We start from the raw sequence: 27402 nt of genomic DNA, 5'->3' as shown, positions 1-27402 counted from the left end.
ATTGGCGAGGGGGGGGGACGAGACGGGACGGAGAATTGGGGACGGGGGAAGGGGAACTATTTGGGACCGACCCGTCCACGCGTTGCTTTCTAAGAGAGGGGGTGATATCCGTGAACGATCCCGTCCACGCACCGTTGCAAGGAGTGGGGAAGGGGATATTCTGGACAGACCTCGTACACGGATTGGAAAGGGGGGGAGGGATATGCGTGATCGACCCCGTCCACGCATCGATGCAAGAGTGGGGGGGGAGATATAGGGGGGAAACTACTTGGGATCGACCCCGTCCACGCATCAATGCAAGGAGGGGGGAACAGGGGGGGACGATCTGGGATCGACCCCGTCCACGCATTGATGCAAGGAGTGTGGGGAGGGGGGGGAAATCAGAAGGGGAGGGGAAACTATCTGGGATCGACCCTGTCCACGCACGGGGTGGGGGAGGGGATTGAAAGAGTGGGGGAAGGGATATTCTGGACCGACCTCGTCCACGCATTGGAAAGAACGCGGGGGGGGGAGAGATATGCGGGATCGACCCCGTCCACGCATTGATGTAAGGAGTGTGGGGAGGGGGGACGACAGAGGGGGGGAGAACTATCTGGGATCGACCTCGTCCACGCATCGATGCAAGAGTGAGGGGGTGGAGATATGGGGGGGAAACTACTTGGGATAGATCCCGTCCGCACATCAATGCAAGGAGGGGGGGGAACTATCTGGTATCGACCCCGTCCACACACCCTTGCAAAGAGTGGGGGAGGGGATATTCCGGACCGACCTCGTCCACGCATTGGAAAGAGCACGGGGGGGGAGAGATGCGGGATCGACTCCGTCCACGCACTGATGCAAGGAGTGTGGGGAGGGGGGGAAGTCAGAAGGGGAGGGGAAACTATCTGGGATCGACCCCGTCCGCGCACCGTTGCAAAGAGTGGGGAGAGGGGGGGTGGGAGGCTTTCCACCCGCGGGCGGGTCGCGAGGCCAGGCCACGCGACGTCTCTCTCTCTCCTCCCCCCCCCACCTTTGCATCCGCCTGCCGGAACGCGCACAGCCCCGGGGCGGAGGGGTGAAGGAGGAAAGGGGAGGCGGGGCTTGTGGGCGGGGGCGCGCGCGCGCGTGCGAGGGGAGGGGGGGCTGAGGGGGGGCGCGGCCTTGAAAGCGCGGGCGGGGCGCTGGGAAATGCAGCGGCGGAGCAGCAGGTGGTGCTGCCGCTCAGCCGCAGGAGCGAGCGCGGGGGTCCGCAGCCGCCATTAGACAATAGGAGCAGCAGCAGCAGCAGCAGCAGCCGCCGCCGAGGAGAGGCGGGCGAGGCCCGGGAACTGCGCCGCTTGCCCTTCCCGTCCTTCCGGCCTTTGCAAAAACCCCGCTCCAGGCCCGCAAAGCAGCCGCGTTGCGGGGCCTCCGCGCTTCCCGTTCGCCCGCGGGCTCTTTGCAGAGAGAGAGAGAGAGAACGAGAGGAGGGAGAGCTCAGCCGCTGCTTCCCTGCCGGGGCTTCTCAGCGGCCCCCGGGGGGCAGCTCCGTCTCTGGGGCGGCCCGGATTTAGACCCACAAAGGCCGCGTTGCAAAGTCGCCGCCTGCGCTTCCTCGGCCGCCTTTCGGCCGGTCGGTGGCGGCTTGCAAAAGCGGGTGCAGCAGCCCGCTGGCTGCCTCCGGCTCGGCTGCCCGATTGGCATGATGTTTCCGCAAAGCCGGCACTCGGTAAGAGGAGGATGGGGGGGGATTGGGGGTGGGGGTGGGGGGGCTGCATGGGGTGGGGGTGGGGGGTTGCTTGGTCAGGGCCCGGGGAGGATCGTGTCGTGGGAATGCGGGATTGGTGGGGAGGGGGAGAGCGGTTGGGTGCAGGGGAGAAGGGGAGGGGAGGGCAGTCCAATGCCGCGGGGTGCGTGGAGGATCGGGGACCCTGGAGAGGAGGGGACATCTCGGGTGAAGTGGGGGGAAGGACACGGACCCCCGTGGAGGAGGAAAAAACACGAGTCAAGTGGGGGGGAGCAAAGAAAAAGGGAGGAGGGGAGGGCAGGGAAGCATGGGCATCGGGGTGCCCAGAAGTCAGAGAGCCCCCCCTCCACCCTGAATATCCGAGGGGGCTCCCTAACCTCTGGGCACCCCGATGCCCATGCTTCCCTGTCCCCCTCCTCCCTTTTTCTTTGCCACCCCCCCTTCCACTTGACTCGTGTTTTTTCCTCCTCCACGGGGACTCGTGTCCCCCCCCCTCCACCCGAGGTCTCCCCTCCCCAAGGTGGAGATTGCAAGGCGTAATTTCCCCCACTCTCTAATTTTGCAAAGGAGCCTTTGATAGAAAGGAAGGGGAAAGGGAAAAAGGCAGGAGTGGGGTGGGGGTGGGGGGGGGCTCTGGGGAAGAGGGGAAAGAGAATTGGGGGAACCAGGTGCGGGAGGTGCAGCCAGAAGGGAGGCGGGTTTTTTGGGGGGGGAAGGGGGGTTCCTCTTGCGGGAGATATTCCACCCCTTCCCCCCTCTTCCCAAAGCAGCAAAAAAAATAAAAATAAATCTTAAGGGGGGAAGCCATGGAATTGGGGCATACAAGGAAGGGTGTGGACCTGAGGCTGGTGGGAGAGAGAGAGGGAGGGAGGGAGGGAGGGAGAAGAACCTTTGGGGAATGGGATGGGCACCCCAGTGATGCCCACCCCCCCAAGAGGGGGACACAGGCCTGGCTGGCCATCACCTGGATGGAAGGGGCCCAAGAAAAGTGCATTGAACCCCAACCAATGGTGACAGGGTGAGTGGCAAAGATGAGTGTGGGTTAAGAAGCTAGTCCTCATTGAGGAGGGGAGTGTGAACCCTTTCCTGTTGGTGGGGTGAGAGGGGGAGCCCCACGGAAAGTCCCATTAAGGGCCACGAATGGGGTTTGGGGGGGGTTAGGTCAGATGGGTTCGAGAGTCGAAAAAGTGGAATTGGATTGGAAGAGATGGTGGGGATTTGCAAAATATGGGGGACTGGAGGGGGCTATAAATAAATAAACTCCCATTTCTCTCCCCCCGCCCTCCATTACTTTGCACGCTGATATCTAATGGATTGAAATAGATGAAAGGAGTGAAACCCGCCAGAAACAGGCCGCCTTCCCCTCTGCTTGGTGGGAAATGAGTCTCTGCAGGGAGAAAAAAAAAAGCTGATTTTTATAGGATGTAAAAGAATAGAATGAAATTGTGGTGAGGGGGGGGGAGAAAGGAAGGTTGCCGGATTTCCGATTACAGGAAAGCAGGTTTAATTTTGCTTTTCAAAAGGAGAAGGCCCAGACTGAAAACAACAGGGAAGTGACTCTGCTTTGTCCCACCCACTCAAAAAATTTCCTTTCCAGAGCCCAGGTCAACAGAGGGTTGTGCTGTTGTAGTAAACCTGTTCAGGATTCCTTCACAACAAAAGTCACCAGATCCTAAAATAAAATCCGGCTGATGATTTTGTGTAGGAAAAACCAGGAAGGAAGGAAGGAAGATCTGGCTTGGATAACTGAAGAGTTTTCCAAAGGACAGGATTTTGTAGACCTTATTGAAGAACGCTCAAAAATAAAAGTTTTCTGGCACCGAAGGAAAATGGAATGCATTCAATAAATTAAATTAATGTAGGTGTAGCATTCTTAGATGTCGTTTGGATTGGCGATGCCCACATCCAATTAAGCCATAATGAGCTTTTTGCTTCCAATAATCTGAACGCAACCGTTCGCGATTTGCACTCATTGTGTTATGACTTAAGGTGGGTGATGTTTGGATTCTCCAAGGGTGACTAATTTAACAAATTTGTGTTAAAAACAAGCCAGGGATTTACCAGGAGGCCTGCAACAGTGAATGGGGGTAGATGGAAAAAAACACAAGTAGTCCTTGATTTACAACAGTTCTGAAACAGTTGATGTCGAGGATGAGACAGGTCTGTAGATATTTTATCAGCCCCCTCTGTGGTTCGTGCAGTACAGGTAGTCCTCGACTTACAACTTTTCATTTAGTGACCGTTTGAAGTTACAACGGCACTGAAAAAAAGGGACTTAGGACCATTTTTCACATGACTCTTGTAGCATCCCCATGGTCATATAATTTACCTTTGGATACTTGGAAAATGGTTCGTATTTATGACGGTTGCAGCGTCCCGGGATCTCGTGATCCCCTTTTGCGACCTTCTGACAAGCAAAGCCAATGGGGGATGCCTGATTCACTTAACAGCGGGGTTACTAACTTAACAACTGCCGTGATTCACTTAACAAATGCGGCAAGGAAAGTCGTAAAACGGGACAAAACTCACTTGACAGATTTCTCATTTAGCAACATAAACGTTGGGCTCAATTGTGGTCGTAAATCGAGGACTACCTATAATCCTGGTGGTCACCACCCAAAATAAGAGACGCACCAATGCCTCCCAAAACCACTAATCATTGCATTTGCTAAAGGCAGATAGAATAGCTGGATTGCTGAAATCTGATGCTTCCTCTAAAACATCTGTTTGCAGCTGTCCAGATATAAAACATATATCCAGGTGGACCTGGATTATATCAAAACAAATCAAATTACAGTATAGTCCTCAATTTGAGAACACAATTGAACCCAAAATGTCTGTTGGTAAGTGTGGCCGTTGTTAAGTGAGCTTTGCCCCATTTTTCGACCTTTTTGCCCCCATTGTTAAGTGAATCACTGCATTGCTAAGTGAATCCACTGCATTCTTAAGTGAATCCATTGCATTGTTAAGTGAATCACTGCATTGTTAAGCGAATCATGTTGCCCTTAAGCAAATCTGGCTTTCCCCCTTTGACTTAGCTTGTCGGAAGCAGGCTGGGAACCCCGGACATGGCAATTGTCATAAATACGAATCATTGCCAAGCTCCCAAAACGGTCATAAGTGTGAAATGTAACTTTTGGTCACTAAACGAATGATTGTAAGTTGACTACTTTTAAAGGGTCTTTAAACCAAGGGTTTTCCAGCCTGAGCCATTGACGGGTGAGACTTCAGTTCCACTAATTCCCCACCCAGCGTGGCCAATGGTGGAGAATTATGGGAGTTGAAGTCCACCTGTCTGGAAGTTGGGAAATGTTTTCAAGATATTCAAGGCCTCAGAAATCTCAAAAGGAATTTTCTGGGCCGTGCGGTGAGCAATTTAAGTAGCCACTTTTGGATGGACAGCTGGCTGTATAATGTATTTAATAATAAATACATTAGGACCCAGTTTGTGGGACCCAGTTTGTGAGGACCCAGTTTGTGGGGGCAATAAGCTGACTTTGTATAAAATATACAAAAGAATGAAGGCTATTGCTTAAAGCATTGTAAGCCGCCCTGAGTCTCCGGAGAAGGGCGGCATATAAATCAAATTAAAAAAAAAAAAAATCAATAAAAGCTAAATCTTGGCCATCGGATCTGTACAGGTAGCCCTCAATTTATGACCACAATTGGGATTAAACTTCTGTCATTAAGCAGTGCAGGCATGAAGTAAGTTGTGTCCTATTGTATGATCTTTTTCCACAGTTCTTTGGCAAATCTTTGTGGTCCTTAAATGAATTGTGCAGTTATTAAATGAATCCAGCTTCCTCCATGGACTTCGCTCTCTGGGAGGGTTACAAATGATCCCCCAGTAATCTGAAAACAATGTAAACACATAACAGGTGCCAAGCCACTGGATTTTGATCCCATGACCTATTGGGACACAGCAGCGGAATCGTAATTGTGAGGACTGGTGATAAACCATTGTTGTAACTTCAGACATTTGTTAAATAAATATTCACAAGGGGTGAACTATTCGTGCTGCCATCCAGAGTCCATCGGAGTTGGGAAAGAACAATAAATTTTAAAATAATCCAACCCACTTGAGGGCAGCAAATAGATCTTTCCGGATCTCTTTGCCGCCTTCTGGTGGCTACAGAGATTATTGCAGTCCGGATGGATACACAATAATGTAAATCATGTGTGGGCAAATATGGCCCTTTTACAAACTCTGGACTTCAACTCCCAGAATTCTCCCAGCTTGGCTGTCTCGGGAATTCTGGGAATTCTGGGAGTTGAAGTCCACAGGTTGTAAAAGGGCCACATTTGCCCACCCCTGATGTAAATGCATTGCTTTACACAACAGGTGAGGTGAGTTGTGTTTGAATGATTAGATGCAGTCCAACCTGCAGGTAGAAATTATCCCATTTTAGTGCTCCCACCGCCACATATAAAATTAATTCCTTAGAAGGAAAAGGCAGGTCCCAAAACAGCTTCATTTTATGAAATTGATGAAGAGGAAGAAAAAAATGGCCATGTTCAGAAGCTGAGTTTCTTTTTCTGAACTTGCCAACAACTCCCTCCCCCCCCAACTCGGAAATGGTACATCCCATATTTACATGCAGAATACAGGTATTCTTCGACTTACAACATTTCACTTTGTGACCGTTCGAAGTTACGACGGCACTGAAAAAAAGTGACTCGGGGCCGTTTTTCACCCTTATGACCGTTGCAGCATCCCCATGGTCATATGACTTAAATCCAGATGCACTTGACAACTGACTCAAGTTATGACAGTTGCAGTGTCCCGGGGTCACACGAACATCTCTTGGCGACCTTGTGACGAGCAAAGTCAACGGAGAAGACAGATTCACTTAACAACCGTTACTAACTCAACAAAACAGCAGTGGTTCACTTAACAAATGTGGCAAGGAAAGCTGTAAAATGGGGCAAAACTCATTAGATTTCTCACTTAGCAACATAAATTTTGGGCTCAATTGTGGTCGTATGTCGAGGGCTACCTGTAGGCCTGAGATCGGATCTATATTTTATCCTGCATTTATTTGCTTGCTTGCTTGCTTTTCAGGTAGCCGAAATATTTATTTTATTACGAGATTTATCTGTGTAACTCAAGGCAGCTCCCACCTCCTTTTTTCCCCATAACAACCCTGTAAGGTGGGTTGGACTGAGAAAGGGATTGGCCTAAAGCCCGCCAGCTCCTAACCTCTTGATTTTTTAGTTCAAAATCTCCCACTACTAGTCCAAACCAGTTCTCAAAATGTTGCTGTGTAAAATGTATTGATAGATTGATTACGTCTTGGATTACGTTGATTGATAGCTTGAGTAGTCTTGGTTAAATTGAAACCAGGTGAAGAACATCATAACTTAAAAGGTGTGTTGTAAACATGGTCTCAGTACCCCCTAAACCACCATTTGCTTGACAGTGCAGTGGATGGTTTCTTCGGTGAGCCTTGAGGACTAGCATCCTGAGCAGGCAGTTAACAACATACCAAATCAAACACAATTAAAGCAGGCTCCCAGGGTCGTTTTTAATTGGCTAAAGGGATACTTCTCCCATTCCCTCACACACACCCTCTCTAATTCTGTTTCAGGCCTCTTCTCATCTGCCTCAGCAGTTGAAGTTCACAACTTCCGATTCCTGCGACCGGATTAAAGATGAGTTCCAGTTGCTGCAGGCACAGTATCACAGGTAAACCAGCCAGTTTTCTCCAGCTTTCCACCCGCAGATGATTTCTAGGCCAGGATGTGGGAGCTGGTGAAATCGAAAAGAAGGTTGGATCCCATGGGACTAACACTCGGCGTGATTGATCACCGAGGCATGTATTCGCACAATTTTTGCTTATGAGCAGTCTACAGTCTTGGTGCAGCGGTGTTAAAATGTCAACGGGAGATCCTATAGAATAGTGTTTCTCACCCTCAGCAACTTCCAAGACTTCAATTCCCAGAATTCCCCAACCAGCGCATGCCTTAAGATGGGTGGACTTCAATTCCCAGAATTCCTCAGTCGGCAAGCTTATGGTTCGGCGCCTTAAATCAGGAAGTGGGAATTCTGGGACTTGAAGTCCACAAGTTGCCAAGTGTGATAGTCCCCATTTGAAGTCAAACCTGCTTGCCAGCCTGTTCCAGATCATTCAGAGATTTTCTCAGAGATCCCAGTCTGATCTCCGGATCTGTCTCTCCCCTCTTTTGAGATCCCTTTTCTATTTATTTTGCAAAGGACTGCAGAACCCACCCAGATTATTTTTGCAATAATCTGAAACGCTGAAAATCTTCATTCCTGGATCCTTAAAAATTTTAAAAATCCGGATGCAGTTGGAAATGGAGACCTATTTTATCAACTGCATTCTGTTGTTGTTTTATTTAAAAAAAGCTAGAAGATAGTGTGAGATCTCAAGCTCAGAAACAGGTGCCCGAGTTTCAATCACCTGACTGGCAGATGCTACAATGGTCGTAAGTGCGAGGACCCCATGGTCAGTCACTTTTTTTCCGTGCTTATTTTATCTTTGAACAGTCACTAAACAGAAGTCGGGCAATGTTTCCAACGGCAGAGGAGGCCGTCCCCCCCCCTTTATCCCCCTCGTGCCCACCTCCCCAATTTCCCTCTTTCTTAACAGCCTGAAGTTGGAATGCGACAAGCTGGCCAGCGAAAAGTCGGAGATGCAGCGCCATTACGTGATGGTAAGTTTCGCACTCGTGATCGGCGGGGTCCTGCCAAGAAGAGCAGCGGAGTCCTGTGAGGCAAAGCTGCAAATGGTTCCTCCTTCCCCTGCGCCCCCCCCCCCCCCTACATAAAATTTCAAATGCAGGTGATAGGAAGCTCAAGGCCTCTATAAGCCAAATTCCCCGCCCCCAGGAATCAAATCCTCTGAACTAAAGACCCCCCCCCCCCCTTTTAAGGCAAAAAAAAAAAAACTGGATTCTATAGAGATTCTCAGTCCTCCAGGTCATGATTGTCCCAGAGGTGTTTTTTTTTCAAGAGGCAACTGGACTTTTTTGTTTTTTCTTTTGAAGACATTTTGCTTCTCCTCCAAGAAGCTTCTTCGGCTCTGACTGGATGGTGGGGAATGGAAGGATTTATATTCCTTGCAGACAGCTGGACGTTTGCATCCTTTTTTAGAGAGTCGTTGAGGCTGCTTGTAGGTTGATCTGTGTCCTCAGGGTCACCTGAATGGTGCTCCTGGTTCCGGTAGTTTGCAATTTTTTTTCTCTGGAAATCCATTCCTACTCCCACAGCATTCCAAAGGTGTTTATTTGAGTTGGATTCTGGTTCTGGGTTCTTGCCCTCTGTCCAAAAACCGAAGACCATTTTAATTTTATTTCTTTATTAAATGTATATGCTACCTGTCTCATCATTGAGGGTTTAGGGGGGCCCAAAAGCCCTACTAAGCAGGTATATACAAAAGTATGAAGGCTATTGCTTAATGCATTGTAAGCCGCCCTGAGTCTCCGGAAAAGGGTGGCATATAAATCGAACTAATAAATAAATAAATAAATAAATAAATAAATAAATAAATAAATAAATAAATAAATAAATAAATAAATTCTGGGGGTTTGCTTTCCTTCCTTTCTTTTTTTCTATCTATCTATCTATCTATCTATCTATCTATCTATCTATCTATCTTTTTCTTTCATTTTTTTCTTTCATTTCCCTCTTTTTCTTTCTTTCCATCCTTCCTTCCTTCTTTCCCTCTCTTTCTTTCTTCCTATCTTTTTCTTTCATTTTCTTACTTCATTTCTTTCTTTTTCTTTCTTTCCATCCTTCTTTCTCTCTTTTTTTTTCTTTCTTTCTTTCCATCCTTCCTTCCTTTTTTCTCTCTTTCTTCCTTTCTTTCCATCCTTCCTTTCTATCTTTTTCTTTCATTTTCTTCATTTCTTTCTCTCTTTTTCTTTCTTTCTTTCCATCCTTCCTTTCTATCTTTTTTCTTTCTTTCTTTCCATCCTTCCTTCCTTCTTTCTCTCTTTCTTTCTCTTCCTTCTTTCTCTCCCTTCCTTCTTTCTCTCTTTCTTCTTTCTTTTTCTTCCTTTCCCATTTTTTTCCTCCCCCCCCCTTCCTTTCTTTTGAGGACTAGAAACTTAAGGACGCCCCAGCGAGACCCCAAAAGCGAGAACAAGGATTCTGCTGCCTTCAGGAAGGAATTCTTTTTGTGTCCTCTATTCAGCTTCTTATCGTGTGTTTTTTGTTTTGTTTTGTTTTGTTTTTTTGCAAAAACGAGGCTTGGACTGTTTTGCATAAGTCACCCAGGCAGCTGCATTAGACCCTGGCTTATTTTTTATTTATTTAGCTTTTTATCAGGACACAGTTAGCTGGCTCTCTTTGACGTGCCGGTTGGAGGTGGCCAGCTGTGCTTGTTGCTGCTGCCAAGATTCAAGGTGATGGATGTCGTTAGCCTTGAGTGAAACCAGTTCCCAGGCCCTCCAGAAAGAGGCTGCCGCACCTTCTCTGGAGCACAGAGATAAGGCATAAAAATGCTTTGTATTTCCTAGGAAATTCAATTAAAAAGAAAAGGGCAAAAAGAAAAAAAGTTCTCGTAAGCACATACTAACCTTTCATGAGACTCAAGAAAAGCCACAAACCACCTCCTGTGCCCACTTCTTCCATTTAGAAGGGAGAACCCCAGTGAGCCAAATACTCTGCCTTGCCAAGTTTCTAGTCCTTAATGAGCATTTGAATTCTCCCAAGGCCTGCAAGAGCAGTTAAGGCGGGCCGGAAGGATTGAATTCGGGTTTTTTTTTTAATGTATGTTTGCTTCATCCCTTCCTCAAGATAATTCCAGAGGCCCCAAATCAAATGTGTGTGGTTGCAAGGGGGGTAGGGGGGGAACCATTTTGGCTCTCTCTGATGTTAAGAGGATTAAAAATGTGTAGGATTGCTGTTTTAATTTTAATCTAGGTCAGCGTTTCTGCTCTTGGTCCCCCTTCCCAATTTTAAAAGTCATGGAGGACCCCAAACAGAGCTTTCATTAGCATAAGTTTTATATTTACAGCATTAAAAATTAAATGAACCCATTCGTAGAAAATTTATTTATTGAATCCGCTAAAAATGACAATATGAAACTCATTTGGTGTTAGCATCAATAAAATATTTCTCGTGGAAAAAACCCTATTTTTTTTAAAAAAAAACACCAATGAGAAGGCTGATAATATTTTATATTTTTGCAATATTTTCAATATCCAGCAAATCATTTTGATTTTGCCCCCCTTCCCCCCGCCCCAAGAGAGTTTTGGGAGATGTTCAGGGGTCCATGAACCATATTCTACTGAGTTCATAAATGGCATTTAGGAGAAAACAGAATGTATAGTTGGTCCTCTACTTACAATCACAATTGAGCCCAAAATTTCCATTGCTAAACAAGACAGTTGTTAAGTGAGTTTTGCCCCCATTTTATGACCTTTCTGGACACAGTTGTTAAGTGAATCACTGCAGTTGTTAAATTAGTAACATGGTTGTTAAGTGATTTCCCCGTTGGCTTGTAAGAAGGTCGCAAAAGGCGATCATATGACCCCAGGACACTGCAACCGTCATAAATATGCCAAATGTCTGAATTTTGATCACGTGACTCTCGGATGCTAGTTTTAAGTGAAAAATCTCATAAATTACTTTTTTCCAGTGATGTCATAATTTTGAATGGTCACTAAGCAAATAGTTGTAAGTTGAGGACTACCTGTACAAGGGATACATTCAGGCTTTCCAACTACAAAACCAGAATTTTCTTGGCCTAAGATTTTGGAATTAACGGTATTTCTCCATATGATCTATGACCATGAAGGTAATCCTTAAGTTACGACTGTAATGGAGCCTGCCCACCGCAGTCCTAACTTGTGGCAGTAAAACAAATCGATCATATTATTTTATGATTTCACAACCTCTTCTGTGATGTCATTAAGCAAAGCACTGCTGTCATGAAATGAATGTCACAGTCATGAAATGAACTAACGATTCACTCTGCAAATGGCTGTAAATTCAGTCTGGTTGCCGGGCGCCTGAATGGTCACTAAGTGAGTAGACACAAGTCAAGGACTACTGGTACATATTTTGATCATCTGTTGCTGGTGATTTTTTTATAAATGTGTAGATTGTGCAAGGAACGATTTAATGAAAAGCAGGGAAAATATTATTTCCAGTAAATGAATGGACGCAACAGAGGTTTTGGGTGGAGAAAAGTTTTTTAATGCCTTGAATTCTTTTTTGGTTTGCTTTGAATGACAGAGACGGCTCATGATCAAACCAAATTCATCCTGGTTGTGTCTAAAATCATGGTTTGCTCTTAACTTGGTTTGAAGGCTTGCAGCCCGATCTGTAGTTACATCTTAATTCTGTTTCCCAAATACAATTTGGGAGAAAGGAATTGCCTTCTCTTAAGCCAAAACTGGCTTGTGGGCGGGGCCAATGTGAAAGTGGGAGGGGCCTGGGGCAGGTGCAACCAAAATTAATATGCACGTATTATATACAGGTAATCTTTGACTTACGACCACAATCGAGCCCAAAATTTCTGTTGGTAAACAAGACGCTTGTTAAGTGAATTTTGCCCCGTTTTATGACCATTCTTGCCACAGTTGTTAAGTGAACCGCTGCAGTTGTAACGTGGCTTTTAAATGAATCTGACTTTGCTTGTCAGAAGATCATAAAAGATTATCACTGATCAACCATCATAAATACATGCCAGTTGCTAAGCGTACCAATTTTTACCACATGAAAACGGGTGCTAGTCGTAAGTATGAGAAACGGTCATAAGTCCCTTTTTTCAGTGAAGTTGTAACTTTGAATAGTCACTATTCAACTAAATGAACTGTTGTAAGTGGAGGACTAACTGCAAACTTTTTCTTGGTTCACCCATTTTCTTTCCTCTTAAATCTTGTTCCTCCTTTTCCCACTTCCGTATCCTCTCTTACCCCAACGCTGTTTATGATAAAACTATAATAATAATAATAATAATTTGCTGGCTTTGATTTAAATCCCGTGCCAGGAAGGAATTTTAATTGTGGGTGTGGCAAAATTGCAGGCGCATGGAAAGGGCAGAGAAATTGTATTGTGCTGTTACTCTTCTAAAATCCAAAAGGTTTTTTTTGTTTTGTTTTGTTTCCTGTTGCTGAGAATCTCAGGAAGGGGTCTCCAAGGATCATCTAGTCCAGCCCTTTGCAGTGGGCAGGAAAACCAATTAGTGTGATAGAATTGTGGAGTGGGAAGGGGCCCCTAAAGGTTGTCTATTCCACCCCTTTGCCAATGGGCAGGAAAATCAGGAAGTTTCAAGAATTGTGAAGGGGCTTCCAAGAGTCATCTAGTGAGCAAGAAAGCTAGTTAGTTGTCAGAATTGGGAACTGGGACGGGACCACCAAGGGTCATCTAGTCTAGCTCTTTGCAATCATAGAATCTTAAAATCCTCCAGAGACAGAGAAAATCCACAACTGTGTCTGTTTCTAAATCTTGTCACACATCGGCCATTGCTTGCCTTAGAGAAGCTACATCCGGCCATGATCATAATATGGAGTACCTCTCTCTTTGTAAAACCAGGAGATGAGTTCAAATCCTGTACGAACAAACTCCAGGAATTAGGAGACAGGAAGCAAGCCTAGATTTCATCTAACAAGCAGATATTCTAATTTTCTCTCTTTTTTTTTTCCCTTCCAGTATTACGAGATGTCCTATGGCCTCAACATCGAAATGCATAAGCAGGTGAGATTTTTAAGTTTATTCTTCTTTCTGCGAGGGACTTTTAAGGCCGCCTTGCACAGGTAGCCCTCGACTTACAAGCACAATTGAGCCCCAAATCTCTGTGGCTAAGTGAAACATTCGTTAAGCGAGTTTGCCCCCATTTTACGACCTTTCTTGCCACCGTTGTTAAGTGAATCACTGCAGTTGTTAAAACTAGTCAAACTGTGGCTAAGTGAATCTTAACTCGCCCATTGACTTTGCAGATGGTCGCAAAAGGGGATCACGTGGCCCCACTGCAGTTGTCATAAAATATGAATCCATTGCCAAATGTCTGTGAGTTTTTACCGCATGACCATGAAGATGTGGTCGTTAAGTGTGAAAAATGGTCATCAGTCATTTTTTTTCAGTTGTAACTCTGAACGGTCACTAAACAAACTGTTGTAAGTCGAGGACTACCTGTACATGCAGCTGAAGCAAGAGTGGGTTTTTCTTATCTTATCTCCTCCCTTGAAGGAGCATTTTAGGTCATCAGCTACGTGCTGTTTTAGATTATATTCAGGGCCGCCGCCCCACCCCTTCAAACAAGCAGAGCCCTTACAAACAACCGGGTGTGTCCACCAGACACTAGCTAAATATAATTGAAATTTCATTTAAATGACATTTAAATTAAATTGCAGCTAATCCGATTTGTTCCTCCTGCGTGTCATCATCTACCTGCTCTGATTTCCTTTTGCAAGGATCTGCAGACCGCACCTGGCCTTTCCAAGATGCCGTGCTAAGGCAAACAAATTTAATTAAAAGCGGGGTTTATTAGCTACACCCAGCTCGTTTCTTTATTCGTGTCTTAATATTATTATTTTTTAATTGAAATGCAATTTTAGGCTACTGTGCCACTCAGGAATGAATAACTATGGCTCAGTGGTGAAATCGCATTATTTTTACTAACGGTTCTGTGGGCGTGGCTTAGTGGGCGTGGTGTGGCTTGGTGGGTGTGGCTTGGGCATGGCAGGGGAAGGATACTGCAAAATCTCCATTCCCACCCCACTCCAGGGGAAGGATACTGCAAAATCCATTCCCATCCCACTCGGGGGTGAGCCAGAGGTGGTATTTGCCGGTTCTCTGAACTACTCAAAATTTCCGCTACCGGTTCTCCGAACTGCTCAAAATTTCCGCTACTGGTTCTCCAGAACCTGCTGGATTTCACCCCGGTTATGGCTCCTTTAAGACCTCTGGACTTCAACTCCCAGAATTCCTGAGTCAGCCACGCTGGTTCAGGAATTCTGGGAGTTGAAGTCCACATAATACTGACTCAGGAATTCTGGGAGTTAATGTTCATCAGTTATAAAACAATTATGGTTACCCACAACTGGTATAGCCCAGTAAACCTCTGCCAGTTCTTTTAACACCTGTTGTTAAACCACGAAGCTGACAGCATATATTTTTTTTTATATTTTTTTTTTTGAGAAATTACCCTGAGGTTGAATTCTGTGAAATTACAATTACAATTCCCATGTCCTTTTCTTAGGAGAACCAGAATCCCCCAAAGACTCGTTTCCCCTTTTCAATGGGGACATTGGGAAATTTCACTCAATCACTACCTGCATCAGTGTTTTTCAAAATGGTGCCTTCAACTCCCAGAATTCCCCAACCAGTGTGCTTTAAGATGGGTGGACTTTAACTCCCAGAATTCCCAAGCCAGCAAGCTCTAAGATGGTGGACTTTAACTCCCAGAATTTCCAAGCCAGCAAGCTCTAAGATGGTGGACTTCAACTCCCAGAATTCCCAAGCCAGCAAGCTCTAAGATGGTGGACTTTAACTCCCAGAATTCCCTGGCCAAAATGGCTGACTGTGTAATTCTGTGGAAGTAAGTCCATCCATCTTAAAGTCACCAATTTGAGAATGGCTACATAACTCCCATCTTTACTTTGGGCATTGTTTTTGCTCATTTTTACCTCAAACTGTTTTCGTTCTGTTAAAACCGGCATGGCCCACACACAGCACACGGACCTGCGTGCATTCGCACAATCCAGCCTCCACGAAATCGGTTGAGAGTTCAAAGTGTTGTGTGAAACTAGAAACCCGATGAATTCCCTGGGATGCGTCTTGGAACATGTTTGTACTGAGGCAGAAATGTTTTTGCCCATCGTTCAGGAAGGTCCGCTAAAAAGGGAGCATGTGTCACCTTCGCACCATGCAAAAGACGCAACCGATGCGCATTTTGTCATTTGCAGCCTGTCCGACAAACACCGTTAATGATGTCCCTTGCAAAATGCTGCAGTGATGTAATTGGGTTTGGAGTTTGGGTTGCTGCTGCCACATATAAAGGCACTAGCACATCATGTTTTTGTCGCTTTGTGCCAAGCAGCTGATTGAAGTACCCTCCTCCGGGTTAACCTTGTGTATAATCTTCCATTTCAGGCTGAAATTGTCAAGCGGCTGAATGGCATTTGCGCCCAGGTTTTGCCATATCTGTCGCAAGAGGTAAATTCCCCCTTTCTTTCCTCTGGAACTTTTATTTTTTATTCGTTTGATTTTTATTTATTTATATCCCGCCTTTATTGTTTTTACAAATAACTCAAGGCAGCAAAAATATCCAACATCCCTTTCTCTTCTGGTTTTCCCCACAACAAGAATCATGACTAGCCCAAGGTCACTCTGGCTTTCATGCCTAAGGCAGAACTAGAATTCACTGTCTCCTACTGAATGGCCCAAAGTCACCCAGCCAGTTTTAATGCTAAGGCAGAACTAGAACTCACAGCCTCTCAATGATTGGCCTAAAGTCGCCAAGCAGCTTTCATGCCTAAGGCGGGACTAGAACTCACAATCTCCTAATGATTGACTCAAAGCCACCCACCCAGCTTTCATGTGTAAAAATAACCCAGCTGGCTTTCATGCCTAAAGTAGGACTAGAACTCACTATTTCCTGTTGGATAGTCCAAAATCACCCAACTGGTTTTCATGATTAAGGCAAAACTAGAACTCACTATCACCTGGTGGACAGTACAAAATAATCCAGCCAGTTTTCATGCCTAAGGCAGAACTAAAACTCACTGTCACAGGGTGGACAGTCCAAAATCACCCAGCTGTCTTTCATGCCTAAGGAGAAACTAGAACTCACGGTCTCCTGATGATTGGCTTAGCATCACCCAGCCAGCTTTCATGCTTAAGGCAGAACTCACCCTAATTTGGCTATCTCTGCTTGCCTTAATTAAGGGACTTGTTTGCCCCATTATCTGAATCTTCATCCTTTCAAATCTCCCCCTGCCCTGCTTCAGGTAAGGAGCGTAGGGTGCCTTGGAAAGTTCTCAGATTAAAACAACAGATATTTGGGGAGGGGGGTGGTGGTGGTTCCAGGCAGCCCATGGTCCCTCTTGAGGACAGAGTTATGGCGTTTCCTGGGACCTTCTGATGGAGGTGAGCAAGGAAGAATTGGCAGAATAATAACTATACAAAGCCAAGATAGGAACAATAGTTGTAGGTAACTTGGGAACAATTTCCGAAACGAGCAGCATTTGAACATCACCGGCATTGACAAAATCCCCACCAGTCAATTGCAAAAAGGCAGCTTTGCTTGGAACAGCTGACATCTTGCGATACCTTCAGCACCATCCAGCATTCCCCATCTGCCTATCCCAAGTCCTTGGGAAGGACTCCAGAGGTGGACCAAAAATGCCAAATTTTTGGATAACATCTTTGTCAGGGTGGCAATTAATCCCATTCTCCTTTTGGGTAATTGCACCTTGATTTAGAGAAGTGGATCGTGACTTTTCCTTGAAGTATACATTAAGAAAAATAAAAGCGAAGATATGTTTTCTAAGAAAAACTCATTTATTTGTTATAAAGAAAATAAAACATCTCACTAGCCTAATTAGTTACATCTTGGCAAAGATTTCCCGGCTGGACCTCTACTGGCCGGACCTCTTGGCAGGAGAACAAAGAAAGTTAGAAGTGAAGGAATGTAGACATGCGCAGTTAGCTTACTGATAAGAACTTGGCAAGCTATGGTAAGTCTGAAAGTTCAAAAATAAGAGCTCATCTGGTAAATACAAAAACGCAGTGACAATCTTAATAATGGAAATGCCATTTTTTTAGCAGAAAATGGCTCATAAAACCACACTGCCTTTATTCCCCCTCTTGTCGTTGATCCTCCTGCTGATTGGTTCATATCATCTTCTAATTGTCTTCTCTTTCTCCTCCTTTTCCCCCTCCCGTGTTGTCGTCCCCCACCCCAGCACCAACAGCAGGTCCTGGGAGCCATTGAGCGTGCCAAACAAGTGACAGCCCCTGAACTGAATTCCATCATCCGGGTCTGTGATGCTCTTTTTGTTAGAATTGATGGGAGGGGTGGGGTCTTGGGGATATCACATGGGGTGGGCTTCAAAAATTTTAGCAAGGGGTTCTCTGGGTGGGCGTGGCCATAATGGGCGTGGCCTAGTCGGCCAGGGGTGGGGCATTTTTGCCCTCCCCAGGCTCTGGAAGCTTTCCTCGAGCCTCCAGAAGAGCTAAAATGGCCTCCCCAGGCTCTGGAGGCCAGAAACGAGCCCAGAAGTCCCGAACTTCTGATAGGCCCGTTTTGGAAGCCCATGGGGTGGGCTTCCAAAATTTTAACAAGGGGTTCTCTGGGTGGGCGTGGCCATGATGGGCGTGGCCTAGTCAGCCAGGGGTGGGGCATTTTTGGCCTCCCCAGGCTCTGGAGGCCAGAAACGGGCCCTTCCCGAACTCTGGTAGGCCCGTTTTTCATCCTCCCTGAGCCTCCACGCATGCCCTGCACCTTACTGCATGCAAAACGGGCCATGTGGGGACTCCTGGGAGGAGTGGGCAGGGCCACCCAGGAATGGGATCTGGAGTTTCTCCCGAACCCCTATGAACCCCCAGCAGCCCACCCCTGGATATAACCATTAGGAGCACTCCAGGGGTGGGTTCTACTTATCTTTACTACCGGTTCGCAACGGGAGCGTGCATGTGCAGATCGTCCATTATGATGTCCGGGTGGGTGGGCGGAGCCTCCCATTGTTTTTACTACCGGTTCGCAAGAACCGGGAGCAACCCACCACTGGAGCACTCCCTGTTTTCATACATCATCATGTTTGATGGGCACATGGCTTTGTTAATTTAGAACGGGGGCAACCAAACATGGCCACTTTAAGACTTGTGGACTTCAACTCCCAGAATTCCCCAGCCAGCATGGCTGGCTGGGGAATTCTGGGAGTTGAAGTCCACAGGTTTTAAAAGTGGCCAAGTTTGGAGATCCCTTATGTACAAGTAGTCCTCGACTTACCACAGTTCACTTAGTGACCGTTCAAAGTTACAACAGCACTGAAAAAAGTGACTTATGTGACCATTTTTCACGCAGCTGTTAACAGCATCCCCATGCTCCCGTGATTTATATTCGGATGCTTGACAACTGACTCGTACTTAGGACGGTTGCAATGTCCCAGGGTCATGTGATCTCCATTTCGCGACCTCCTGACAAGCCAAGTCGATGGCGAATCCTGTTGTAAACAAGAAATAATCAAATGGATCTTTGAGAAATTGTTTGCCTCGGAGTCTTACTTGGTTGGGGGTGTTACTTGGAACCCCGACATTGGTGTCGTATCCCTCCCCCTCCCGCCCACCGCCACCCCCCCCCCCACCCCCCGGTCAAGAGAGGGCTGTTCAATTTTGACATAGATGGCCTCTTTTGACTCCTCTTTCAAACCGGACAAAGTCCATATTGTGGACAGAGATGACCACTGATTTGAAAGAGGTCAATAGCCCTTTCTCAACATTAGGGGGAGGGATACGACATTTATTTATTATTTTATTTTATTAAATTTCTATACCGCCCTTCTCCCGAAGGACTCAGGGCGGTGAACAGCCACAAGATAAAACACATAAATACAAAAATTTAAAGTAGATTAAAAACGAATTAAATAATTTGGCTGAATTTAAAATATCCCATAATTTAAAACAAATTAAAATTTATATTTAAAAGGGGAGAAGATTTAGGCCAGGCCAGCTTGATGAAATAAAAAAGTCTTAAGTGCACGACGGAAGGTGCGCAGATCCTGCGCCCGTCTCCTGTTTACAACACAGTCGTTTCAGCAGTTCCAAGAAGGCTCCACACACACCCCCATTTGCATTATTCAGGTGATCTTGAGGTAAACACAGGTAAACCTCCAAGTGGCCTCAACGGCCCTCAGAAAGCCTGCTAAATGGCCAGGTGACAGCAAAAAACATTAGTCCTTCCAATTTCCACCCTTCGGTCAGAACTGAAGAAGGTTCTTGGACGAGAAGCGAAACGTCTTCAAGGAAAAAAACAAATTCCAGTTGTGCCTTTTGAAAAAGCACCTGTCAAGGTTCCCAACCAATCCAGCAACTCTTGGAAACTTTCGGCTGTTTTCAAATAATTGCTTTGTTGAGTACATCCTTTTCGGCACGTTTGAAAATGCAAAGCAGCTCTGGCTGTTTCCCGCACTTTTTCAGTATAATTAAAGATTAGACAGCTCCCTCCCTCCTCCTCGTCACGGGTCACGTTCTCCAGTTAGATGTTCTTGGCGTCTCTTTGGTAACCTCTTGCATATCTCTGGCCAGCACTTGGTAGGATGACCTTGGTTCCCACGAGATAGTAAGTTGTTGATGTCTGGTCTGACATTCCAAAGCTCCCTTCCCCCACCGTCCCAAAAGTGTGAAAAAGTTGAAAAAACAGAGAAAAATAGCTGTGACAGGCCCAATCGGTTTCAAAGTTGACAGCAACTTTGGGAAAAACCATGAGAGTCTCCATAGACTTTTAAGATGTGTGGACTTCAATTCCCAGAATTCTTCAGCACTTCTGGGAAAATTGAAGTCCATACATCTTTTAAAGCAGGGATCTGGCAACGCTGGCTGAGGAATTCTGGGAGTTGAAGTCCACAGGTCTTAATTTGGCCAAGGTTGGAGACCTCTGTTTTAAAGGACTCAAGATTGAGAAGTACTGAGAGTATCTTGCTTAGGTTCTGTTTCCCTCCGAATCAGAGTGCTTTCCTGCATGGATTGGCCTACTTTACAGGGCTCTTGTGAGGATGATGGCAAAGAATCAGGAATGCTGTTGGATTTCTCCTTGGAGGAAAAAGGCAGTTTTATATTCAGCAGTGCCTATTTAAAAACCTGAGACCAAAACAGGACAGTTTTGGGTGGGAAACTCCAAATTTAACTTAATTGATGTGTCCAGCCAACAGGTATGTTATTTTACTGAGCAAGAACCACATCTGAGCATACAAACTTAATAATTGTATATTATATAATTATATGTTATATAATATTGAGCAGTGTGGTGACCTAGAGGTGAAGACACTCAACCTCGCGCTCGGAAGGTTGGGAGTTCAATCCTAGGCAGCTGGTGGATGTTTCTCTATTGGGGCGCAAAGAGAAAATATCTACTCCGAACTCCTTGTAGGTGTCAGGAAGGGCATCCGGCCAGTAAATGCTAAGCTTCATTCAGTTGCCCCGACTCCACCCCGCATAAAGGAATTACAGAGTCGTAAAAAGAAAAAATATATATAATATTAATAAGTTTGCATACTGAGTCAGTACTGGTAGTCCTCAACTTACAACAGTTTGTTTAGTGACCGTTCGAAGTTACAACGGCACTGAAAAAAGTGATTTACGTTATGACCGTTTTTCACACTTACGACCATTGTAGCATCCCCATGGACACATGATCAAAATTCAGACGCTTGGCAACTGACTCATATTTGTGTCCCAGGGTCACGTGATCCCCTTTTGCGACCTTCTGACGAGCAAAGTCAATGGGGAAGCCAGATTCACTTAACAATCACGTTCCTAGCTTAACAACTGCGGTGATTCACTTAACAACGATGACAAGAAAGGTCATAAAATAGGGCAAACTTCACTTAACAAACATCTCACTCGGCAACAGAAAAGTTGGGCTCCATTGTGGTCATAAGTCGAGGGCTGCCTTTAGCCCATGCATAGTTAACACTGCCTCATCGTACCATCTGTTCCATCTGCTGCTATTAAATTTGATTGCCGGCAATTTTAATTGCCTTTTTAGCCAACAGGTGACAATTGCAGGTAGTCCTAAAGTTACGATGGGTCATTTAGCAATGGTTCAAAGTTACAACAGATCCCATCCCCCTCTCAAAGTAATTACAGCAGGGGTGAAATGCTCCCGGTTCGGACCGGATTGCCCGATCCGGTAGCGATGGAGGCGGGTGGTTTGGAGAACTGGTAGCAAAATTCCCTGCCCCCCACCCCCATGCCCAGCTGAGCCACATAATCATCAGAGGCTTTTTTTTTTTTTTAAGTTTTTAAAAGCATTTTTTCTACAACCTCTTCGGCCGAAAAAATGCTTTTAAAAGTTAAAAAAAAAAAAGCCTCTTCAGAGGTTGTAGAAAAAATGCTTTTAAGAGCCTCTGACGATCCCAGCTGAGTTGCCTGATCGGCAGAGGCTTTTAAAAGAAAAAAAACTCAGCTGGGATCGTCAGAGCCTTTTGAATGCATTTTTTTACAACCTCTTCACCAAAGAGGTTGTAGAAAAAATGGTTTTAAAAGTTTAAAAAAAAAAATGGTCAGGCCCACCCAGTCACATTACCCCCCACACTAAGCCACACCCACAGAACCAGTAGTAACAAATTTTAGATTTCACCACTGAATTACAGCTTACAATGGCTACCTCTGCCATAGTCAAATTGCCCACATTTCAGAAGTTCCGGAAACTTGGCCCTGCGTCCTGCCATTTTTGCTGAAAATCAGTGTCAGTTTTTAACAAAAATGTCCCCTTAGTGAACAGTGAGTTTGGTTAAGGACCACAGTGTTCGCTTAATGACTGTAACACAAAAACGGTTGTAAAATTGGTGCAAGTCTAACCCTTTACAAGCCTCGTGACCTATGACCCGCTCCTCCCATTTTTTCAGTTAGAACAGTCGCTAAGCGGACGGTCGTAAATTGAGGATCACTTGTACCTGCGTTTTATTGGATGAGGATGGGAAACCCATACAGGTAGTCCTTGACTTAGGACCACAAGTGAGCCCAACATTTCTGTTGCTAAGCAAGACATTGGTGAAGCGAATGTTGTCCCATTCTATGACCTTTCTTGCCACGGTTGTTAAGCGAATCGCTGTAGCTGTTAAGTTAGTAACACGGTTGTTAAGTGAATCGGATTTTCCCATTGACTTCGCTTGTCAGAAAGTCACAAAAGTGAACCCCGGGACGCTGCAACCGTCATACACACGAACCAGTTGCCGAGCCTCCAAATTTTGATCATGTGTCCATGGGAAAATAGAGTCACTTTTTTTCAATGCTTTTGTAACTTTGAATGGTCACTAAATGAACTGTTGTAAGTCGAGGACTACCTGTAAGTGCTTTTAAGATGTGTGGACTTGGAATTCCCAGAATTGGTGGTGCTGCAACGGTCATAAGTATGAAGAACAGTTGTTAAGTCACCCTTTTTATGAGCCGTGGTGGCGCAGTGGTTAGAGTGCAGTACTGCAGGCTACTTCTGCCTGCCTGTAATTTGGCAGATCAAATCTCACCAGGCTCAGGGTTGACTCAGCCTTCCATCTTTCTGAGGTCGGTAAAATGAGGACCCAGATTGTTGGAGGCAATAGGCTGACTCTGTAAACAGCTTAGAGAGGACTGTAAAAAGCACTGTAAGTGCTAAGTAGGAAGGAAGGAAGGACTGTGATGGCACAGTGGTGAGAATGCAGTATTTCAGTGTGACTCTGCCCACTGCCATCAGTTCGATCCTGACCGGCTCAGGGTTGACTGAGCCTTCCATCCTTCCAAGGTTGGTAAAATGAGGACCCAGATTGTTGGGGGCAAGAGGCTGACTGTAAACCGCTTAAGAGAGGGATGTGAAGCAGTACATAAGTCTAAGTTCCTATTGCTATTTTCAGTGCCATTGTAACTGAACGGTCACTAAACGAACAGTCGTAAGGCAAGGACTACCTGTAGCAAGGATCGGAAGAACGTGAAACTGTCTCATTTTTATTTCTCGTCTGTTTTTCTCTCCCGGGTCTCCCCTATAGCAGCAACTCCAAGCCCACCAGCTCTCTCAGCTTCAGGCACTGGCCTTGCCCCTCACCCCGCTCTCCGTGGGCTTGCAGGCCCCCTCCCTGCCCGCCGTGAGCGCCAGCACCGGCCTGCTCTCCCTCTCGGCACTGGGCTCCCAGGCCCACCTCTGCAAGGAAGACAAGAACGGCCACGACGGAGACGCCCACCAAGAAGACGATGGGGAAAAATCCGACTAGGTGGATCTCGTCCAGTCGGGGGGGAGGGGCGGTGGGCAGCGTGGGGCGATACTTGGTGTTGGGGGGGGGAAGGCAGAAGATGCCGCATTTAATCCAATTCCGGGGCTGGCGGGTAAACCACGGTTCTTCAGTGGGGCACGAGGGGCGAGATAAAATTGCAGCAATAACACTTTAGCTCCCTCCTTTTCCTGCCCCTCTTCCATTCCAGCCCCATAGCAGGCAGGAATGGTTCCCCAAGCAATTGAGGGGCCTTTGCGTACATGTTGAGGGGTCAGGTGGGGAAGGGGTTGGACCTCCCCCCTTTCTATCTCCCCTTCCCCCCTTTAAATTAATTCCAAAGGGTTAAGCCAGCATCAGAATATCCACGATGCGTTCTTAAACTTGGTTACTCCCCCACATCCATCCATCCTTTCCCAGGTGTTTTCGCAAGGACTTGCTTGGGCCGTTGGACAAGAAACTAACAAACTGGGTTAGTTATCCAAGGGGAAGGAAGGATGTGGGTTTGCCCGATCCTAGATTTGTGGGGAAACCAGAGATCCTGGGAAAATCCCCTCCCCCCAAAATCACCCAGCTGGAAGATTTTCAGCCACAGGTGGGGAGGGCCAGTCACTGGCACCCTCCCACCCTGTATATCTCAACCTCGGCCACTTTAAGATTGGACTTCAACTCCCAGAATCCCTCAGCCTCACTTTACTAAATCATGACCTAGGTCAGGGGTGGGCAACTGTGGCCCTTTTACCACCTGTGGACTTCAACTCCCAGAATTCCTGATACAGCCAAGCTGGCTCAGGAATTCTGGGAGTTGAAGTCCACAGGTGGTAAAAGGGCCACAGTTGCCCACCCCTGACCTAAGTGGATAGTGTGGTTTTGTACAGGTTGTCCTCGACCAATGGACCCGATTTCCCTTTGCTAAGCAAGGCGGTGTGAAGTGACTCGCACTCGATTGGATGAGCTTTTTTTTTTTTTCTTTGCCCCGCAGCTGCTAAGCCAATCACTGCTGGAGGGGTGGGGGAATGCTGGGAGTTAAAGTCCACACATCTTAAAATGGCCACCGTTGAAAAACAGAGAAAAAGAAAACCCATAATTCTGACATTCTATCTGATTTGAGCTCCCTGGCACGGCGGCACCACGGTTTTGTGCTCATGGAGGGCTGCCTTCTCCCAGTGGGCAAGGCCAGACCCCGTTGGGAGAGGGCACTTAGACAGGGTGAGAGACAAAATGGGTTGGCAAACTTTCTGAAACCCGCCAACCTCTTAAAAATGCCCCCAAATGGAGAGAAATGGCTGAAATGCAAAGAACAAAAGCCCCCCACCTGAGGAGATGCTGGCATGTTGACCCCAGGCTCTCCCCCCCCCCCCCCGTTTCTGTTCCCCAATCATCAGGTAGTCCTCGAATTACAACAGTTCATTTAGCGACCATTTGAAGTTAACAGCAGCACCGAAAAAAAGTGACTGATTTTTCACACTTTGCCACTGTTGCAGCATCCCCCCACAGTCACGTGATCAAAATTCAGACACTTGACAACTGATTCATATTTATGACGGTTGCAGTGTCCCAGGATCAGCTTTTGTGACCTTGTGGCAAGCAAAAGTCAATGGGGAAGCCAGATTCACTTCACCACCATATGAATAACTTAACAACTGCAACAATTCGCTTAACATCTGTGGCTAGAAAGGTCGTAAAAATGGGGCAAACCTCATGTAACAAATGTCTGACTTAACAACAGAAATTTTGGGCTCCATTGCAGTTGTAAGTCGAGGACTACCTGTCTTCTAGCGGAGGTCCCAGCTCACTCTCCCAACCAACAGCACAATTTCCCCGTATGGATTACACCCACCCCCACCTCTCCGTAATCCCCCTCCCTTCCAAAAAAATTCCTAGATCCAGCAAACTCGCCCTTACTTGCAAGTCGTCAGCAGCTGCGTTCAGCCAGGAAACTCATTACAGCTACTCCTCAACTTACCACCGTTCATTTAGTGACCAAAGTGGCAACGGCATGACTTAACAACCAGCCCTCCCACTCATACGGCCATCGCAGCCATCCCTGTGGTCACGCGATCAGAATCGCCGGACGCTGTGGCAACTGGCGTGTATTTATGAAGTTTGCAGCGTCCCTGGGATCATGCGATCCCCATTCGCGACCTTCCCAGCTGGTTTCCAAGAAGCAAAGCCAATAAGGAAAGCTGGATTTGCTTAACCGCACGATTCACTTAGCTAACCCCGCGGTGATTTGCTTAACAACCACGGCAAACGGGTAATAACATAGGGTGTGACTCCCTTAACCGCTGTCTTGCTTAGCTGTGGAAATTCAGTTCTCAATTGTGGCCGTAAATCGAGGACTACCTGCGCTCAAAGCAAATGGGAATAAACCTCTTCAAGACTGTCCTGCACTGCAGGGTTGTCTGTTTGGTTTTGGGCGGTCATGTAAGCAGCTAGACAAGAATGGATAATACGTCCCACCGATGATTTCCTTAAAAAGCAAGCCAGATTGACTCCTTGGGGGGGTTGCAAGGGTTCTGGCTGGGGCCGACCCTGTCAGACTACCTCCGCATTGGATAATTTGCAAACCGCCAGATCCCACTGGACTCCACGTCGGTAGTTTTAATTTGTTTTTTTCCCCCCTCCTTGGCGGCACTTAGCTCACATCTGCCGATGGGGGCTCCTTCTCTGCAGAACTCTGTTTTAAATTTGATCCATATCGCCACTGACCCCCCCCCCCCAAACACTCACAAGCAGTATCTGGGCTTTGCGAAGCCCCCCTCCTCCTCCCCAACCCTCACCCCGCTCGACTCCTCTCTCGCTGGCCCTCCCTCTGCTCCCACCAGCACTGTTTTAGCTAAGCAAGCACCTTTGTCATTATGCATGTCTCGTTTTTAAGGTAGCACAGAAGCAAAAATTTTATATATATACATATATATATAAATATATATAAATATATAAATATATTAGTTGGGTAATCTCTGCCTCTGGGTGAACCATTCAATGGCGTGTTGTTTTTTTAACCTGCCTTGCTGTTTCCCTACCCTTTTTTTTTCCGGGTTTAAAAAAAAGCTGGAATTTGGAAATTTTATCTTGAAACGATGGCTCAACTCCCTTTTTTCAGCCGGATGGTTTGAAATTCAGGGGGTTGAGGGGTAGTGGGTGTGGAAAAGGATGTGAAGGGGAAGGGGGGGCTCCTGGACGCCCCTTCCCATTTCTTAAAAACAAAAACATCCCAAGGATCCTGCAGCTATTTTATCTTTCCGTAATGCTAGTTTTCGACTTTTTTCCCCCCCCTCCCAATTCCCCAAATAAATTTTACGACAAAGAGAATTTTTTCGTGTTTGTATATATTCCTTTAGAGACAGAGAAGAGAGAGAAAAATCTTGTTGGCTCCGTGTGTTTATTAATCACTTGACCCTATATTAAGAGGAACTGAGACAAAAATTCTGTATTGAAAATGTAATAGCTGTGCCTTTTCAAATAAAGAAATCAGATTGTTGGTTAAACTGCGACCGCTTCATTACTGCCTTCGTAGATTCCTTAATTTCCCTTCGGTTTTTGTTTATTTTGGCCAGCACGCAAACCCTCTGCGGCTGAAAATAAAAATGATTGTTGAAATATATCGGTTTAAAAGTCTCCGGTGAAAACATATAGAGATAAGAGTGTTTGGAATCCTCTATGACTGTTAACACCATTAGAGGGCACTGTGGCTTTATCAAGTGTTCTGCATTGAGTGCCTCTGTTGGCAGGGCGTGGTAGTGCAGTCAGATCAGTGGTCAGGTGACCTAAAAGAGCCAATGGGGATTGATCTTTGCTTTATAGAACCAAGTTTGTTTCCC

The 27402-nt window shown here is 46.2% G+C and overlaps 1 protein-coding gene across 2 annotated transcripts; it reads left to right on the top strand.

The window, feature by feature from the left end:
- Positions 1-1235: 1235 nt before the first annotated feature.
- Positions 1236-23604, top strand: TLE5 (TLE family member 5, transcriptional modulator). Of its 2 annotated transcripts, none has more exons than XM_070944475.1 (7): positions 1236-1687; positions 7294-7391; positions 8317-8380; positions 13329-13373; positions 15771-15833; positions 17585-17659; positions 23363-23604. In XM_070944475.1, exons 1-7 carry the CDS (start codon positions 1661-1663, stop codon positions 23579-23581), a joined length of 591 nt encoding a protein of 196 aa, XP_070800576.1. In that variant the 5' UTR covers positions 1236-1660; the 3' UTR covers positions 23582-23604. The 2 variants fall into 2 exon arrangements, with proteins under 2 accessions (XP_070800576.1, XP_070800568.1); XM_070944467.1 differs by having other exon boundaries at positions 1237-1687; positions 23360-23604.
- Positions 23605-27402: the final 3798 nt, after the last annotated feature.

This window comes from Pituophis catenifer, unplaced genomic scaffold, assembly GCF_029215685.1.
Source record: "Pituophis catenifer annectens isolate HBS135680 unplaced genomic scaffold, rPitCat1.0.hap2 SCAF_1, whole genome shotgun sequence".
Lineage (NCBI taxonomy): Eukaryota > Metazoa > Chordata > Lepidosauria > Squamata > Colubridae > Pituophis > Pituophis catenifer.
This window is presented reverse-complemented; position numbering and strand designations above follow the sequence as displayed.